At 43.8% G+C, this 19,262-nt stretch overlaps 1 protein-coding gene across 1 annotated transcript; it reads left to right on the forward strand.

Annotated features, from left to right (window-relative positions):
* The first annotated feature begins 5,252 nt into the window (after positions 1-5,252).
* LOC106611242 (dapper homolog 1) lies at positions 5,253-18,688 on the forward strand. The gene is made up of 4 exons (XM_014211239.3): positions 5,253-5,797; positions 9,126-9,255; positions 13,017-13,172; positions 15,960-18,688. Exons 1-4 carry the CDS (start codon positions 5,453-5,455, stop codon positions 17,999-18,001), a joined length of 2,673 nt encoding a protein of 890 aa, XP_014066714.3. The 5' UTR covers positions 5,253-5,452; the 3' UTR covers positions 18,002-18,688.
* The last annotated feature ends 574 nt before the right edge of the window (positions 18,689-19,262 follow it).

Raw genomic sequence — 19,262 nt, forward strand, 5'->3', positions numbered from 1 at the left:
GGGCCAACTGCCTGTAAATACACAGTCCAGTTCAAAGTGAATGATGGCAGGTCCAACTGCCTGTAAACACACAGTCCAGTTCAAAGTGAATGATGGCAGGGCCCTGTGGTAAATAGCTTGTTTGCATAAAAGCCTACTGTAGTTTTGATTGACTATGGTGCACCGGTCTGCTTAGACTCCGGTCCTGGGCGAGACGGATGTTTTTATTAGGTTTCATTTACTGCAGTGTCTATCAATTGTCCAAACGCACGGCTGCTTTCCCATTTTATATTGCTATAGAATTTTCACAAATTCTAAGAATTTATGAAAAAGTGAAAATGACCATATCTAAGTGCTCGCTTGTCAGAACATTTTAAAATAGTGTAATTCTTCCTGGGGGTGTATATGAACAGATTTGAATAAGATTTCATGTTGCTAAAAAGCTGTCAGTTCCACTTTAAGGTTAAATTAAGGCGTTAACTCCGGATTTTTAAGTTTAGGGTTGAGTTTAGACATTAACTCAGAAATGTTAAAGTTAGGCATTAACTCCGAATAGTAAGGGTGCTTACGCCATCCCTGTCCGCAATGCCCTAACAAAACTGAAACCTACTTTAAGGTAACAGCACTCACTGTTGCCCCTGGTGGCCGGTTTCCACGTCATCTCCCGACATCCTCAGACATGGATGGACATTGAATACTGACTTGTATCACGGTTGACCTGGCTGTGTTAAACAGCTGTAGCAGGAGAGACATTTCAAACACATGCACACACACCAAACGCTGCCTGTCTGCGTCCACCAAGGTGAACTTGATCATAGCCTGAGCGCCTGTAGTTCTGAATACAGGCTGCAGCCATGTGAAGGTGTTATTAATTAACGAGGAAGCCTGTGCCTCCTCGCTACGGAATGGGAAATGAGTCTTCTTCCAGTCTAAAACACCCCCACAAGCCTCACACTGAGAACTAGACACTGTTCAATTATGAGAACTTTCAAAGTGAATAAATGAGGAGACAGCAACTTCATGAAATACTTTGCAGTGCTGAGATAATGCCATTTATAACTGCTTTATACATAGACTTGACTTTTAAATATTCATCAGGACTTTACCTTGATAAATGTTACATTATAGTTATTTTTGTATCTCTTTCTCTCGCTGTCACGGCCGTCGTAAAGATTGGGCCAAAATGTATATGCAAATGTTTTCTTTATTAAAATAAATGAACGCTGAACAAACAAGAACAACAATAACAGTCTTGTCAGGCACACAGCTAAACAAGAAACAACTACCCACAAATCCCATAGAAAAACACCCCTCTTAAATAGGACCTTCAATTAGAAGCAACGAGGAGCAGCTGCTTCCAATTGAAGGTCCACCCAATAAACACCAAATAGAAATAGACATACTAGAACTAACATAGAAATAGACTAACACAGAACATAGCCCAACAAACCCCGAAACACTCTAAACAACCCCCCCCCTGCCACGCCCTGACCAAACTACAATAACAAACACCCTCTTTTACTGGTCAGGACATGACACTCGCTTTCATTTTCTCTCTCTCTCTCCTTTTCTCCCTCTCTCTCTCTCTGTCTCACAGAGGGGTCTCTAAAAAGCGTTAAAACTGAATGATTGTTCTTTTATTTGGTCATACTTTTTGCTGGCATATCTATTTGACATTTGACAGTATGTTCTACAGTATCTGTGTAATTACTTGATCAATAATAGGCCTAATGTGCAAAGAAAGGCTGTCTATTCATCTGCTCTATTCAGTAGTGGTGGGTGTAGAGTCCTCTGATCTTCACTGTGTGTAACAGAAGGCATGGTAAAGCCCTCACAGCTCAATAACTTACCCGTAGCCTTGACTCACACTGAGTATTTGTCCAATCAGCATTGGAGACAGAATATTATATTGACTGCAAGGACACAACATGTAAATACATTTAAATTAAAATACAGTGACTTTAGAATGGTATCACCATACAGTACATTACATTATGTAGACATCGTTCATATATTTGGAATTCTAAGACAGCCATCACCACACGATTTTACCTTCAGAGTTGATAGGAGGGGGAAAAATAGGGTCTGGAATACAGTAATATATTAAGCCTCTTGTGTACTGTGCTGTGCTTGTTCAATTTGTACCACGACATCTGAATTTGAACCGCCAGCCTTTGATGCATTTAGATATATTCATTTATTCTGTGTGTTATTGCCAGGGCTACATAAGGACCTCCCTTTCTTGTTAAATGGGCTTTACTAAATACATTGGGTAATTCATCACTGAGATTATAGACGGAGAAACTCAAACTCCACTCCCGTGTGTGTGTGTGTGTGTGTGTGTGTGTGTGTGTGTGTGTGTGTGTGTGTGTGTGTGTGTGTGTGTGTGTGTGTGTGTGTGTGTGTGTGTGTTTTAAAAGTGGGTAATTTGTGGCAGACAGCCCATCTTCTGAAAAGAGCCAGTATGACGGTGGTCATTTTGACAGAGTCATAAAAATGATAATGATGCTCTCATTGAGGGGCCACAGTCCCATCATCATCAGACTGCTGCCTGCCTGACATTAATATATGCAAGAACCAGTAGCTGGATTAGAACACTGGTCCTGTAGGGCTTTATATCACAGCACTGTGAGCACAGACATCCCAGCCCATTTCCTTCTATCACCACAAATCACAAAGGTCCTTAAGGAAATGGAACTACGTTTTGCATAGCAAGTGGAACTACTGTACTAATTAAAGTGTATCCACTAAAACGTTTTGCATGACAAACCAACCACTTCGGGCATGTTCACTGCTTTTGAATATGGCTGGTAGGTTTTGATATGGTGCACTAGTGCATTCACAGTGACATAACATGGCAAGCTGCTACAGAGTAGAGTGTTCTTGGACTGTTCTAGTTGGTTGCCAATGGGATTTGATTAGAGAGAGCAGCACAAAGGGCCCCACTCCACTGACTGATCTCATTAACCTTAAGGTGCTTGTATTTATCCCCAGGCACTTCCTGTTCCACTGTTCCTTATATGGTATTGCCTCGCCCCCCTAGAGAGAGAGAGAGACACACACACAATTTGTGGTTCATTGTTACCAATTGTAAATTATAAATTGATTCCCCCTTCCTCCTGTCTCTGTCTCTAATTTTCTCTCACTCTCTCTTCTTCAGGCTGTTTTGTGTGTTTGTTTGAGTCCATGTTGGAATGCTAGTTGGATGATGACATGTCATCCAGAGGATGTTTGTTTAGGTCACAAGTTTCTATGTCAAACATCTGCTTCTTATAGAGCTACCAATGACTCCCATTTCCTAAATCCCCTGTCATGTTTAGAGAGAAGGATTAGCTTTGTGTTGCCCTGGAAACTCCCCCAACAGTTGTGTTTGATATTAAGTGTGTGTGTGTGTGTGTGTGTGTGTGTGTGTCAGTGTGTGTGTGTGTGTGTGTGTGTGTGTGTGTGTGTGTGTGTGTGTGTGTGTGTGTGTGTGTGTGTGTGTGTGTGTTTGTCCTCCTGATTCCACAAGCAGAAAATCACTTCAGCTAATATCAAACTGTCTGTGAGGTCAACTTTATGTCCTCTACTGACTGGAATAGTTTAGAGATGTGTTTCTGTGGTTTTAATTAGCCTGCATGGGAACGGCTGGCCACTAAATATCTGAGCTAATCCATCAGCTATGCAAATCGTGATTCCAATTTAGAGAGAGATGCTGTCCGCCAGAGGCGCTTTCCATAATGGATTTCTTCTTCTTCATTATTATTATTTTTAAATACAGAAAACATAAAATCACGATATCAGTTTTCTTCAACATTTGAATGGATTTAATTTGGATCAAACTGCACCATAAACCCTAGTTAGCAATGCACAGATGTAGGTTACAAAAATAAATATGTGTCTGTGGGGATAGCAGATGCTTACAATGCTGTCTAGAATGATATTGTAGGCATGACTCTATGTTTAAAATTAGCCTCAGACATGATTTCCCGTCCTTTGTGATCGGATGGTATGGAAACCTTCCCTGGGTAAATACACACATCAATAGTAAAGTTGCAGAACAAGCACAAGGGAGTGATAGAGAGGCTGGTATTGAAAACCTAGATGTTTTCTTGTCATGCACACCCCAAGAGGAAACACTAAGGTTGGGTGTTTATTAAAGGCGTACATCTGGTAAGCTACAATGACTGGCTGTTATAGCTGCTCTGGGTGTTATTTTAGTGCACTGTGAAGTTTAAGGACTAAAGACATAATGATTACAATGACCATTACTGAAACATTACTTAGCTGTCAATCTTGTGAAATAAAATGTATTTGTAAACTTGTTACATATTGATAAACTCTTTCCTTTAAATGTCATGAAAATAGTATTTATCAATAGAAAAGATCATTAAGAACCTGTAGGGTTAAATGCGCTCCAAACAATGTAGCCTGTCGAAGCTCCCTCTGTTCTTCCCTGGGGTTTCTTAACACAGGATGGCGCCCTCATCTTTAGGTAGAGAACACAACCTCATTCTTATTGGAAAAAAGGCACACCCTTTGCATACCATATTTGTCTTAATAAAAATGACATAATTGCCTAATGAATTGTTAATAAAACGCAATTAATAGGTGCAAATTGCACGCATGTTCACACATTTTAATTGCAAATCAGATTTTACATTTGGCCAGGCTAGTCTGATAATTTGCCACACCTTTTACAAACAGGATACGGGTAATTGCGCATTACATAGTTGTTTTTGCATTTATTGTCATCGATTGATTTATAGTTCATATGTAGGCCTACTAAAGATTCAATAGTCACAACGCTGACTGCAGAATCTCAGCTCTTAGAATTATTAGCCTAGTTGCAATTGTTAGGCGAATTATATTCAATACAGCACATTTTATATCTGCAAGAACATTAAACGAATCATATATTAAGGTTGTAACTCTAAGTTATTATTTTATATCACAGAAATGGGGAAGGGTCGATCAATTAGGGAGAAGGGGAGAAAACTAAGAAGGGCAGGCACTAAGACATGTTGCTACCACGGAGAATGTAGATGGGTCTCCAAAGAGAGAGGTGGTTCAACGCTACTCACCACTGTCATCAGAACAGTGCGAGCTGCTTGCCAGAGAAGCATCTACACACTGCCTACTTGACATTACATTGAAACTTTCACGTTTTGATCATGCAGCTTTTTCTGATTTGTGCAAACTGAAAAGCACTTAGATTTGTCCGTTTATCTTGGAGACCACGACGGTGTTTGAATATCAAACGGACCAGTTTTACGCACGCAGTTTGTGTCCAGTGTATACAGGCTGTTGGGATAGCCGCTCCACCAGACAAAAGTTATGGACAAGTCATTTAGTGGTCTGAAAGGTTAGACCATGATATGTGCGTCTGCACATCAACGTTTTTGACACGCGTCATGATTTTCTAGGCTCTTCACAGTGATTGTATGTGGCCTGCTGTTGCCAGTTACATGTTGTAAATCGTCGCTTCTTGGATATGGATACAATGAAACAAACGGCTGCTGTTGCAGAGATGCTGGCCTCCAAGGATTGCACATTACAGTTGCGGGAAAGGAGACAATTCGATAAGCGCTCCAGGGAAAGAATAGAGGCAGAGATGGATCGGGTGCGAACTCGGGAGAGATTTGAAGCCACTCTAGCCGGTCTCGGAGAGCTGGAATACTTGAGACAGCGACAGGAATTACTGGTCAGAAATGTGTTGAATCACCAGGAGTACTCTATACCAACAGTAGATCTAATGTGCGTTACGCACGAGGAGAATTACTTGAACTCGGAGGAAAAACTTCTAGAAGAAAATATTTTATTGCTAAGAAAACAACTGGTATGTAGACTGAATATAAAGTAATGTATTTATTCCATCAAAGTGTTTGGGATAACGTTAATACTTATGGTCATCATTTGGCTGAGTTTTATTTGCGTCCGTTATATTTTGGTTAGCCTACATTTCAAAAGCTGTCGTGAAATACAAGTATCTCTATTAGTGTATTGTTGGATTGAGACCATCCAAATTGTTCAACAAGTGGTCTATTTTCTGACTGAGTCGCAGCTCCAGTCCATTCACGTCCAGGCAAAATGAGAACATAGCGGAACATGATAAAAGTTGGCGACGTTGAGTTTGCTTCATCAGGCAGGCGCAGACAAGAGGTGCGAAGTCTGTCAACGATTGTGGTATATGTCTATGATAAGTTTAAAATAAAAAACAGGCCTGTAAATTAGATTTCCAGACTACTTTTGTAATTGTGGCCCATTAGTAGCATATGACCTGCTGTTGGCTTTTTTTTTCACTCACAGATAAAATCCTGTATACATTAGTAACCTAATATTTTGGAAAAGTTCAATGTAATTATTTTCTAATGATTACAATAATGAACGATTCCATTAGATCGATCTGTCATTATAAATAAATGCAAGCAATTGTCTCCAGAGGACAAGAGGTTCCCACAGAAATGATAGAGAATAGCAGGATGGCTATTTAAATCAAACTTCCTGAAGGAAACTCATGTGGTCTGTGAGGGGGTCCTGCCGCTTGAATGAGTCTTACTGATGCGTTACAATGGATGGGGCGACTGAAAGTAACTTTTACAAGCAGATCTCCCACCCCCTGCTGCTGTTAAAGGATGCCAAGGAGTTATTGGCTGGTTCTTTGAGATTAGGCCATTTAAACCGACCAAAACACACCTGGGTTCAATTAGGCAGTAAGGGCAAAAATCATGAATGGACTCAGTATTAAAATGTATTGGGGGAAAAAGTTGCAGTTGTTGTATTATACCCTACCCCCATAGGGTTTATTGTAGGCCTAAATTAAATCCGATTGGTTTTCAATTCTCATTCTATTATTACAGACCATCTCACTCTCAGCCTGCACAGACATTCCCTAATAAAATAAAATGTTGACATTTACACATCCTCACTGGTTTGTTCAGTCACCCTGTCAACCCAGTGGGAGGGTAATTTTATTCAGCAAAACAACCGTTGGTCTGCCTCTGCTAGAGATGCCTTTCCCAAATGGTACTTTGTGTGGAAATGGTCTCTGAAGCCATAGCATGCTCAGAGCACATAAATCACCCACTGCCTCCTGTCAGAGGCCTGGTTTTATGGCCTGCCAATCTGCTGCTGCTGCAGAGAGAGGAAGGGCTGCATCTCAATATAGCCAGGAGTGTGTGTGTGTGTGTGTGTGTGAGTGTGTGTGTGTGTGTGTGTGTGTGTGTGTGTGTGTGTGTGTGTGTGTGTGTGCGCACGTGCGTGTCATTACTGGGCTCAGTCATGGAGCAAATGGTAGCTGAAATGCTTAATGCACAGGGGACAGGCCTCCTGAGATGACTAGCAGGTAATTGGGAGTAATGTATCCTATGTCTGTAGTCACATAATTGTCACAAATGTAGCGAATGTAAATAGGGTCTGCAGTCACTGAGCCTTCAGGGTTGACATTTTCAGTTGGTCTTTGAATTCAAACCACAGTCTAGAGCGGAATGGAGGAATGTAACCACCACATGACCTGGGTGATGTCATGTGTGACCCTGGCTGTTCCACATAACCTGCGTGTTTGATGGAGATATTGTTTTGCTCCCACAAGACGTGGTTCTAATTTAGTTTGGGATACTAATGGGTTCTGATAGGGCAACATGGTCTCGCCAAGATGTTGAAGACTTGCAGCACAGTAACTACAGACTTACTTTTAATGACCAACATTCAAGGCTATGGAATTCATCAGAAATGGAACCAAAAACAAGGAGCTAAACATTCTGTTGCAATACAGAACAACACTATGGATTAAGCTATAATAATAATTTGGTTGGTGATTATATTTGTCCTATTTCACACATGTACAACTCAGTGGCCTTGTGGTTATTGTCCGCCCTGAGATTGGAAGGTTGGTAGTTCCATCCCCGGCAGAGTCATACCAAAGACTGTAAAAATGGGACTCAATGCGTCTCTGCTTGGCACTCAGCAGTAAGGAGATAGATTGGGGGTAAGGCCCTGTGATAGATTAGCATCCAGGGGGTGTACTTGTACATCAAGCTGACTCATGCTACAGAAACAGGAGATAGGAGCAGGAGCCTTTCCGGGTCGCACAAGCCAAGGCTACTTACTTACAAGTGTGTATTAATATTCATGTGTAAATTGGAAATGTTTTTTTTTGCATATCCCAACTCTCTCTGAGACACCCTCGGAGTTCTGCCAACTGTAGATGTCATTGGCAGAACTAGCTGTAGTCCAGGGCTGAAGGCTCAGCGTTAACAAGCAACACCCTGGACAAGAGCTAAGGCAGAACTAGATGTAGTCCAGGGCTGAAGGCTCAGCGTTAACAAGCAACACCCTGGACAAGAGCTAAGGCAGAACTAGATGTAGTCCAGGGCTGAAGGCTCAGCATTAACAAGCAACACCCTGGACAAGAGCGAAGGCAGAACTAGATGTAGTCCAGGGCTGAAGGCTCAGCGTTAACAAGCAACACCCTGGACAAGAGCTAAGGCAGAACTAGATGTAGTCCAGGGCTGAAGGCTCAGCGTTAACAAGCAACACCCTGGACAAGAGCTAAGGCAGAACTAGATGTAGTCCAGGGCTGAAGGCTCAGCATTAACAAGCAACACCCTGGACAAGAGCGAAGGCAGAACTAGATGTAGTCCAGGGCTGAAGGCTCAGCGTTAACAAGCAACACCCTGGACAAGAGCTAAGGCAGAACTAGATGTAGTCCAGGGTTGAAGGCTCAGCGTTAACAAGCAACACCCTGGACAAGAGCTAAGGCAGAACTAGATGTAGTCCAGGGCTGAAGACTCAGCGTTAACAAGCAACACCCTGGACAAGAGCTAAGGCAGAACTTGATGTAGTCCAGGGTTGAAGGCTCAGCGTTAACAAGCAACACCCTGGACAAGAGCTAAGGCAGAACTAGATGTAGTCCAGGGTTGAAGGCTCAGCGTTAACAAGCAACACCCTGGACAAGAGCTAAGGCAGAACTAGATGTAGTCCAGGGTTGAAGGCTCAGCGTTAACAAGCAACACCCTGGACAAGAGCTAAGGCAGAACTAGATGTAGTCCAGGGTTGAAGGCTCAGCGTTAACAAGCAACACCCTGGACAAGAGCTAAGGCAGAACTAGATGTAGTTGCTGTACAACTGTAACTAACTGTGTTACCTGTGCGCGTGTTTCCCTCCAGAACTGCCTGAGAAGAAGAGATGCTGGTTTGATCAATCAGCTGCAGGAGTTGGACAGGCAGATCAGTGACCTCCGGCTGGACACGGAGGCGTCACGTGAACACGTGGAGACAGACAGCCGCCCAAGCTCAGGTTAGTCTGGTTCTACAATAGAATTAGAATGGATTCTAAAGGTTCTACTTCAGAATGTTACCCTGGGGAAACTAGACATGATTAGTAGGATCTGTCAACTGAGTGATTTAAAAAAAAAAAAAAAAAAATATATATATATATATATATATATATATATATATATATATATATATATATATAATTATTTTATATTTTTTTACCTTTTAGGCAAGTCAGTTAAGAACAAATTCTTATTTACAATGACGGCCTATCCCCAGCCAAACCCTAACCCGAACGAAGCTGGGCCAATGGTGCATTGCCCTATGGGCCGGTTATGATACAGCCTGGAATCGAACCAGGGTCTGTAGTAAAGCCTCTAGCACTGAGATGCAGTGCCTTAGACCGCTGTGCCACTCAGGAGCCCATTTCAACTTAAGTAGTTGAGGACACTGCAGAACGTGTAATCCCCCAAAGGTATAGGGTTTTTAACACATGGGTTCTCAAAGTGGGGTCTGTGGACTGATCTTAAAATATATAACAAATATATATATTATTAGGTACACCCGTATTGTACCGGTTTGGACCCCCCTTTGCCTCCAGAACAGCTACAAATACGCTGTGGTGTTAATCATTGCTTAGTTGGTATCAAGGGACCTAATGTGTACCGGGAAACATTCCCCACACCATTACACCATCGCCACCAGCCTGTACCATTTACACCAGGCAGAACAGGGCAATGGATTTATGATGCTTATGCCAAATCCTGACTCTGCCATCAGCATGACGCAACAGAAACCGCGATTCATCAGACCAGGCCATGTGTTTCCACTCCTCAATTGTCCAGTGTTGGTGATGGCGTGCCCACTAGAGCCTCTTCTTCTTGTTTTCAGCTGATAGGAGTGGAACCCGGTGTAGTCGTCTGCTGCAATAGCCCAGCTGTGACAATGATCAATGAGTTGTGTGTTCTGAGATGCCGTACTGCGCCGTTATTTGCCTGTTTGTGGCCCGCCTGTTAGATTGCATGATTTTTGCCATTCTCCTTCAACCTCTCTCATCAACAAGCTGTTTTCACCCACAGGACAGCCGCTGACTGGATGTTTTTTGATTGTCGCACAATTCTCGGTAAACCCTAGACATAAAAAGGCCCAGTAGGCTGGACGTTTCTCAGATACTGGAACCGGCACGCCTGGTACCGACGATCATACCACGCTCAAAGTCACTTAGGAACTTGTTATTTTTGTAGTTATTTTATTTTTACCGCTATTTCGTGATATCCATTTTTGTAGTTACCGTAAATTCCGGACTATAAGCCGCAACTTTTTTCCCACGCTTTGAACATCGCGGCTTAAACAATGACGCGGCTAATATATCGATTTTTCCCGCTATCAATTTTTTTTTCTCCAAAAAAACACTTTCTGTGACGTGCTCAGTGTTTTGGCGGCATGAAGCTTTCATTAGACCAATGAAATTGCCGAACGGGTTAAGGTCAAACAACTTTTTTGTTTACTGTTTAGATTAAATCGAGCGCTCTCAAACTTCCCATCATTCTGATTACGGTAGTCATTTTGTCACCCTCATCATGGCAAAGACACGGAGAAATGCATATGATGCAGCTTTCAAGTTGAAGGCGATTGATCTGGCTGTTGGAAAAGGAAATAGAGCTGCTGCACGGGAGCTTGGTCTTAATGAGTCGATGATAAGACGTTGGAAACAGCAGTGTGAGGAATTGACTCAGTGCAAAAAGACAACTAAAGCTTACTGCTAATTTTTTATTTTTTGTTACAAGCCGTGTTTCGTTAAAGCCTATTTATTTTTGTTACAAGCCGTGTTTGGTTAAAGCCTGTGTAAAGTTCATTTGTTTCAATGTACCGGTAGGCACCTGCGGCTTATAGACATGTGCGCCTTATTTGTGTTCAAAAATATATATATTTTTTAAATTCAGTGGGTGCGGCTTAATAGTCTCGAAATTACGCTACATTCTTGTCCCATCACTGCAACTCCCGTATGGACTTGGGAGAGGTGAAGGTCGAGAGCCATGCGTCCTCCGAAACACAACCCTGCCAAGCCGCACTGCTTCTTGACACACTGCTCGCTTAACCCGGAAGCCAGCCACACCAATGTGTCAGAGGAAACACCGTCCAACTGACACACGTGTCAGTGTGCATGCGCCCGGCCCGCCACAGGAATCGTTAGAGCGCGATGGGACAAGGACATCCCTGCCGGCCAAACCCTCGCTTAACCCGGACGACACTGGGCCAATTGTTCACCGCCTCATGGGTCTCCCGGTCGTGGCCGGCTGAGACACAGCCCGGGATTGAATCCGGATCTGTAGGGATGCCTCTAGCACTACAATGCAGTACCTTAGACCGCTGCACCTCTTGGGATGCCCGCCCATTCTTAGGTTTAATATAACAGTAACTGAATGCCTTGATGCCTGTCTGCCTGCTTTATATAGCAAGCCACAGCCACATGACTCACTGTCTGTAGGAGCAAACCATTTTCGTAAGTTGGGTGGTGTATCTAAAAAAAAAAAAATACGTTTCATTTTTGAAAAATGAATATTACTAACAACAACAGATTGACTGTTGGCCAAGGGATCCGTGGAATAAGTTTATAGGGTATAATAATATATTTTTTATTATTGGGCATGCAATAACAATTGCATTCTAATGGTGCATACGGACTGTTTCTTGTTGTCAAATTAACTGGGGCAAGCTTCAAACATGTAGATATTGCTCAGCCCCAGTCAATTTGACAAGAGATTTGCTTGCCCCAGAGAATTTGACAAGAGACGTTTTTTGTGTGCCCAATAGCATTTTGGGGGGGAAATATTGTGAAACACTATCATGACACTATTACTGTAGATGTATTAACTACATTTTTTGAAATTACAATGCAAAAATATTACATATAGCTCCTTTAATCTACAATTCATGTTCTTAACCCTGGGCAACATTGGCCTGGGATGCTCACAGGGATATTGGTATCCACAGTACTCCACCAATTATACATTTTTCAACTCAATACTTATTGTATTCCCCTTAAAGAAATGTGAAGCTAAATGCACTGCAATTCAAGCTTCAAAACTGATATTTTTCTCTGTGCCTCATGTATTCTTTCAGCCTCAAAATGTGTACGAATGCAGTATTTTAGCCTTAAAGCTGAAAAAAGTATCTCTGCCCCATGACAATGTGTAGAATTGCAGGAAATTAGCTTGAAAACTGAAAATGTACCTTCCCAGGGTCCAAGATTTGGTTCGTCTGGCCATGCACTGCAAAAGTCACAGTAAAAAACAAATTCTATAAAAAAAGGTCTCATTCGAGTTGTGTTCTGATTAAGGGGGTCCCTGATGAGTTTGCTGTCACAAAAGGGGTCCCTGGCCCCAAAAAGTTTTAGAATGCCTGTCTTAGCAAATGAATACAAACATGACATACAAATGACTGCCAATGCAAAAAAAATTGCAAAATGGGCAACCATCTCACATAGAGAATTAGCATTCCACCGAGCAAGTGTGCCAATAAATTACAGAGCAGATGTTGGGTATGCTACGGTGCAAATAGAACTAAATTCCATCTAGTATAAACCCTATCTACACAAAAGCCTTGTTTTTTTAAGTGCTTGAGATTTTCTGCCTTAATTATATTAATAGCCGCAGCCTGTCATGTAATAAATTGTTGGATGACAGCTTCCTCCATGAAGTGTGTAAAATCAATGTGTTAAAATTTTCCCTTCTGTTTCTCTGCCCTTTCTCTCGGTGTCGCTGTCTCTCTCTCTCTATCCAGGCTTTTACGAGCTGAGCGACGGTGCTTCAGGGTCCCTCTCCAACTCTTCCAACTCGGTGTTCAGCGAGTGTTTGTCCAACTGTCGCTCCAGCACCTGTTTCTGCAGTCCCCTCGACACATCGCTGTGTGCCTCCGAGGGAAGGCTCAAATCTGCAGGTGAGAGAGAAGCCCCCACATCACAGCCCCCATAGCACCAGGGTTTGGGCCAATTCCATTTAAATTATTTCAGGAAGTAAAATGAAATGCAGCATAGTACAGCACAACATAGACCCCCACAGCACAGCCTCCCATAGCAAAGTCTAGAACACCACTGGACAGCCTAGCCTAGCATAAGACAGCACAGCAAAGCCTAGGGCCTATGGATATGACAGGGTCCTGGTGTCTTATTTCACATGGTCTATCTAGGGAGCAACACACAGGCTGAATCCTTTTGATGTCCTTTGCTGTGTAAACACACACTCTTTCCTTCTTCCCCCAAAGACCCCGTCAGGCAGTCACCCACCCACCACATATCCACTTAACTTGGGTCTCAGCTCTGTTCCAGCTGGCCCCAGTTCAACTTCTAATAGTTTCCTTGGTGTCATTGCCATTAGTGGGGTTTGTTGTGACAACTCTTTGATTCAGTTTCAAACGAGAAAAAAGAGTAGGAAGGAAACCCCAAACACTATTTGTGTCCCAAATGGCACCCTTTTCCCTACATAGTGCACCAGAGCCTTATAGGCACTATATACGGTGTCATTTGGGATATGGCCAATGTCAGTTGAGCTGGATTCCCAGCCAGGCCAGGCAGATGGCTCAGCTCTAACTAACAGCCACACCTGTGATGATAAGACACAAACAAAAGGACCATTAACATGTCCAAACCAACTGCCTTCTTCGTTAGCATATTGAGAGGATGGTTTGCTTTGCTTAGCCTGTCAACACTACACACCTACTGTAAGCTTCTGTGTGGCATTATTGTTGAAATGAGGTAATGGTGTGGTAACTGGTGGTACAGTATCTGTTGTTTTATACTATGGATGGGCAACTAGGCCCGCGGATCAATTTCCAATCGGGGGGATCTCAACTTAATGTTGAGAGTTAGAATAGTAGAATACACAAAGTGCAATTTTATTAGTCACTTTCACTCCGATATCATATCAAAACTGCAAACATTTCTCTCCACCCTATGGCAAAATGAGTAGAATTGCAAGAAATGAGCTATACAGTGCCTTCGGAAAGTATTCAGACCCCTTGACTTTTTCCACATTGTTACGTTACAGCCTAATTCTAAAATGGATTACATTTTTTTTATCCTCATCAAAACTGCATAATGACAAAGCTAAAACAGGTTTACAGAAATGTTTGCTAATTTAAAAAAAAATCTGACCCTTTACTCAGTACTTTGTTGAATCACCTTTAGTAGTGATTACAGCCTTGAGTCTTCTTGGGTATGACGCTACAAGCTTGGCACACCTTCTTCTCTGCAGATCCTCTCAAGCTCGGTCAGGTTGGATGGGGAGCATTGCTGCACAGCTATTTTCAGGTTTCTCCAGAGATGTTCGTTTGGGTTCACGTTCGGGCTCTGGCTGGGCCACTTCACCCCAGTCTGAGGTCCTGAGCGCTCTGCAGCAGGTTTTCATCAAGGGTCTCTCTGTACTTTGTTCCATTCATCTTTCCCTCAATCCTGACTAGCTCCCAGTCCCTGCCCCTGAAATACATCCCCATAGCATGAAGCTGCTACCACCATCCTTCACCGTAGGGATGCTGCCAGGTTTCCTCCAGACGTGACGCTTGGCATTCAGGCCAAAGAGTTCCATCTTGGTTTCATCCGACCAGAAAATCTTGTTTCTCCTGGTCTGAGAATCCTTTAGGGGCCTTTTGGCAAACTCCTAGCGGGCTGTCGTGCCTTTTACTGAGGAGTGGCTTCCCTCTGGCCACTCTACTATAAAGGCCTGATTAGTGGAGTGCTGCAGAGATGGTTGTCCTTCTGGAAAGGTCTCCCATCTCCACAGAGGAGCCCTTGAGTGACCATCAGGTTCTTGGTCACCTCTCTGACCAAGGCCCTTCTCCCCCAATTGGTCAGTTTGGCCAGGCAGCCACCTTTAGAAAGAGTCTTGGTGGTTCCAAACATCTTCCATTTAAGAATGATGGAGGCCACTGTGTTCTTGGGGTCCTTCAATGCTGCAGAAATGTTTTGGTACCCTTCCCCAGACACAATCCTGTCTTGGAGCTCTGTGGACAATTCCTTCAACCTCATGGCTTGGTTTTTTTCTCTGACATGCACTGTCAACGGTGGGACCTTATATAGACAGGTGTGTGCCTTTTCAAATCGTGTCCAATCATTTGAATTTACCATAGGTGGACTCCAATCAAGTTGTTTCAAGGATGATCAATGGAAACAGGATGCACCTGTGCTCAATTTAGAATCTCATAGCAAAGGATCTGAATACTTACGTAAATAAGATATTTCTGTTTTTGTTTTTATACATTTGCAGAAATTCTAAAATGTTTCGCTTTGTCATTATGAGGTATGAGGAAAAATGTTTATATAATACATTTTACAATAAGGCTGTAATTTAACAAAATGTGGCAATGCACTGTAAAACTGCAAATGTTTTTCTCTGCGCCATGGCAAAAGGAGTTGAATTGCAGGAAATTAGATATAAAATAGAAATATCTTCTCTCCGACCCATGGCAAAATGTGTAGTTCCGACAAACTTGCATTAAAACTACAACATGTTCTCCATGCCCCATTGCAAAATGTGGAGAATTGCAGGAAATGAACAAAACATTTTTTGTCACTGCAGCCCCTTTTGATGAGTTCAGATTTTTGTGCCCCCCCCCCATCAAAGTTACCCATCCCGGTTTTATACTGTAGTCCTGTCTGGTTTCCATATGAATGACTAGTGGTGTATCTGTTGTTCTGTAGTCCTTATACTCTGTCTCCTGTCTGGTTTTCAGATGAGCTGGGCAACTGTGCTGAGTGCGAGGGCCAGTGTGAGGAGCAGCAGACGTCAGGGACAGTCAGGAGGTCCCCCTCCGCTCCCTACTCCCCCTCTACAGACACCTCCACTCAGGACATCCAGTCCAAGTACCACTGTGACCTGATCGCCAAGAACGGCAGTGAAGTGTACCGCTATCCCAGCCCCCTCCACGCCGTGGCCGTACAGAACCCCATCTTCTTACAGTCTCTGGCCGAACACCTCAAAGAGGATGGAGGGCTGTCAAAGAGCGGCGTCTGCATCGAGGGCTCCAGTGACTGTCAGAAACTGGAGCAGCAGCCTATTCTGGTGCCCCAGAGCACTTCTTGGTCTGCCTCCCACTCGCCCGCTAATAAACGACTGGACAATTATATCTTCAGCCTGCTTCAGAGGAGGGCTCAGCCCATTAGGACCAACAAGCCACGGACGAGCATCAGCACAGACCCCTCCAAGAGCATTCTAAGGCAGGGTAGTCTGTGTGTGAGGCAGGCAAGTGTTGGACAGCAGCAGCCACAGAGAATGTGGACTGCTCCTGTTACTGACCTCAAACCAGCCTGGCAGATGTGTTTACATGCAGGAGGTGCTAGTAACAATGATCCAGGAAAAGGCTCTCAACAGAGACAGTGGTCAGTGGAGAGCAAAGGGGAACTCCTCTTAGAAAATGGGATGGTGTCCCAGTCTTTGGGCCAACCTCAGAACGGATATGCCACAATCAACAGCAGTGACATTCACACCAACAGCCTGGTGACCAACACCAACAGTCTGGTGAAAAAGAAGGCGTCAACCAATAAAGGACTTCCATCGTCGACCAGTCCTCTGTCTAAGGATTACCAAGACCTGGGCGCCCCCAATGCCAACTCCTCCCCCAAAGAGAGAAAGCAATCTTATTTCCCTAATGCTCAAGAGGAAAACATTACTAAACTCTGCCAGACACTGCCAAGAGACCTCACCAAAACCGGCACTCCCAAGAAAAGCCCTAAGAGCATTGCGGTCTCAGTTCATACAGCCCAGAGCACTAAAGAAAAGAGGCCAATGCTGGAGCTGGTGAGTCTGGGGTCTTCCTCCCAGAGCCAGGATGAGAGTCAGGGTCACATGGTCAGTGCCCAGTACATCCCCGCCCAGAGGCAGGTGGTCAAGCTCCGCAAGGGGGGCAAAAACGTCAAGATTGTTAAGGTGAAGAGCGCCTCCCTGAAACCACATAGGGGGACGCACGCACATTCTGAGCCTGTATCATCAGAGATGGCGGGGACAAGGGAGAACGGTCACCGATCTGGAGGGTCTAGGAAGTCTCGTCAGCCTGAGGAGGTACAACATGTGCACAAAGTCTCCTCCAAGAGGGGGGCATCCTCCAGGGCCAAGCGCACCATCCCAGCATCTATCCCTGAGGGCCGGGTCCTAGAGAAACACACGGCCACGGTGTCTACAACAAGGTCCACTGTGACCAGGCATCACGGCCACCATGGTAGGGAGGTGGTGGTGGCCAAGCCCAAATACAAGCGGACAAGCGGACAGGACTACAACCGTGGAAGGCTGAGAGCCATCACTGAGGTGCCTTACGACGAGGCCCTCAGGAGAGCCCACCGCAGGCAGAAGAGGGAGCTCCTCGGCCAGGTCTCCACAACCACCACCATGTACCTGCCCTCCAACGCGCAGTTCACCAGCCCTTACGCCTACGTGGCCGGCAGCGACTCTGAGTACTCCGCAGAGTGCGCCTCACTCTTCCATTCTACCATCATGGACACCAGTGAGGACGAGCGGAGCAACTACACCACCAACTGCTTCGGGGACAGCGAGTCCAGCCTGAGTGAGGTGGACTTTGTTGCGGAGAGCACTACCAGCAGTGACTCTGAGGAGAGTGGAGGGATGAACTGGCCCCAGTTTGCAGGGCAGGGCGCTGGGCCTCAGGAAGTAACCACTGCCCAGGCTAAGGCCTTCGTCAAGATCAAGGCCTCTCACAACCTGAAGAAGAAGATCCTCCGCTTCCGTTCTGCGGGCTCGCTGAAACTGATGACGACTGTATGAGAGAGGGACTTCAAGGTGTCGGGCAGGAAGCAGCGACTAAGCCAATCAAATTGGCCGCTCTCTCTCTCTGCCCAACAAGTGCCTAGGCTGATTTTCTTATTTTCAGAAAGTCTCTGCTAAAGTTAGTCTCAGAGACGTTTAAGGAAACATTTTAATTGGGTTTGTACAAAATGTCTGGCAGACTCCCTCTCCCTGCACTTTCTGACAAACATTGGACAGGGTGAAAAGCATCTGAGTAGCCTCATTATTTTGTTGTATGTAGCCATTTTTTGTATTTATTATGGACTTTACCATTGCTGTAGTACATGGCAAAAAAAATCTGTAAATGCTTTTAATGGTTATGGTTTACTTTTTGATTAAAGATATTTAAACTTAATATATTTGGTTGGTACTTCTTGGATACATATTTGATTGATGATTGAAGCAGAGTATTACTTAAAAGTGTCTGTAAGGAATATTCATGCATATAGACAGTCTATTCTGAAAACTGAAAACTGCTGATGATACCATGGTAACACTTTGATATATGTACACATAAGATCTGCATGAGCAACTGCTTTACCTTCATCTGTTGTTGATACCAAGTAGCTAGCTGTACATTGCCAATTGTTGTATATAATGTTTATGTGTGTTAATACTGGTGCTTAGCCTTTTTTATGCATTATTAAATGTCTACTTTAAAATCAATATTTGGTTGTCACCCCTTCTTCTGAATTGTGCATTGAGGTAGCATAGTTGTTTGTTGACAAAAGTGAATGTATTCTTTTTCTCCAGTTCAACCTCCACTGTGACATTATCATATTCAATGTGATCTTTCACTCGATTATGTCTCAATCAATGTAACTTAGACATTCTAGAACCTTACTTACTTTAGGTCATTTTACAGCATATGCATACAATTGTATTTCTATGTTCTACGGTACTAAAGCGTATTCCAGAACCTCACCACCTTCATATACTGAACATAAATATGAACGGAACATCAAATCAAATTTTATTTGGCACATGCGCCGAATACAATTAGATAATAACAGTGTAGCAGCAGCAGCAGTGTTCCAGAGGGAGGAGAGGGGGGGGAATGCAAATAGTCTGGGTAGCCATTTGATTAGCTGTTCAGGAGTCTGATGGCTTGGTGGTAGAAGCTATTTAGGAGCCTCTTGGACCTAGACTTGTACCGCTTGACATGCGATAGCAGAGAGAACAGTCTGTGACTAGGGTGGCTGGAGTCTTTGACAATGTTTAGGGCCTTCCTCTGACACCG

The sequence above is a fragment of the Salmo salar genome, chromosome 09, assembly GCF_965601325.2.
Source record: "Salmo salar chromosome 09, fSalSal1, whole genome shotgun sequence".
Taxonomy (NCBI): Eukaryota; Metazoa; Chordata; class Actinopteri; order Salmoniformes; family Salmonidae; genus Salmo; species Salmo salar.

Coding starts and splice junctions, on each gene's coding strand:
- LOC106611242 (XM_014211239.3), top strand. CDS start 5,453: ATGGATACAATGAAACAAACGGCTGCTGTTGCAGAGATGCTGGCCTCC. Junction 5,798..9,125: donor TATTGCTAAGAAAACAACTG/GTATGTAGACTG, acceptor GTTTCCCTCCAG/AACTGCCTGAGAAGAAGAGA. Junction 13,173..15,959: donor GGGAAGGCTCAAATCTGCAG/GTGAGAGAGAAG, acceptor TCTGGTTTTCAG/ATGAGCTGGGCAACTGTGCT.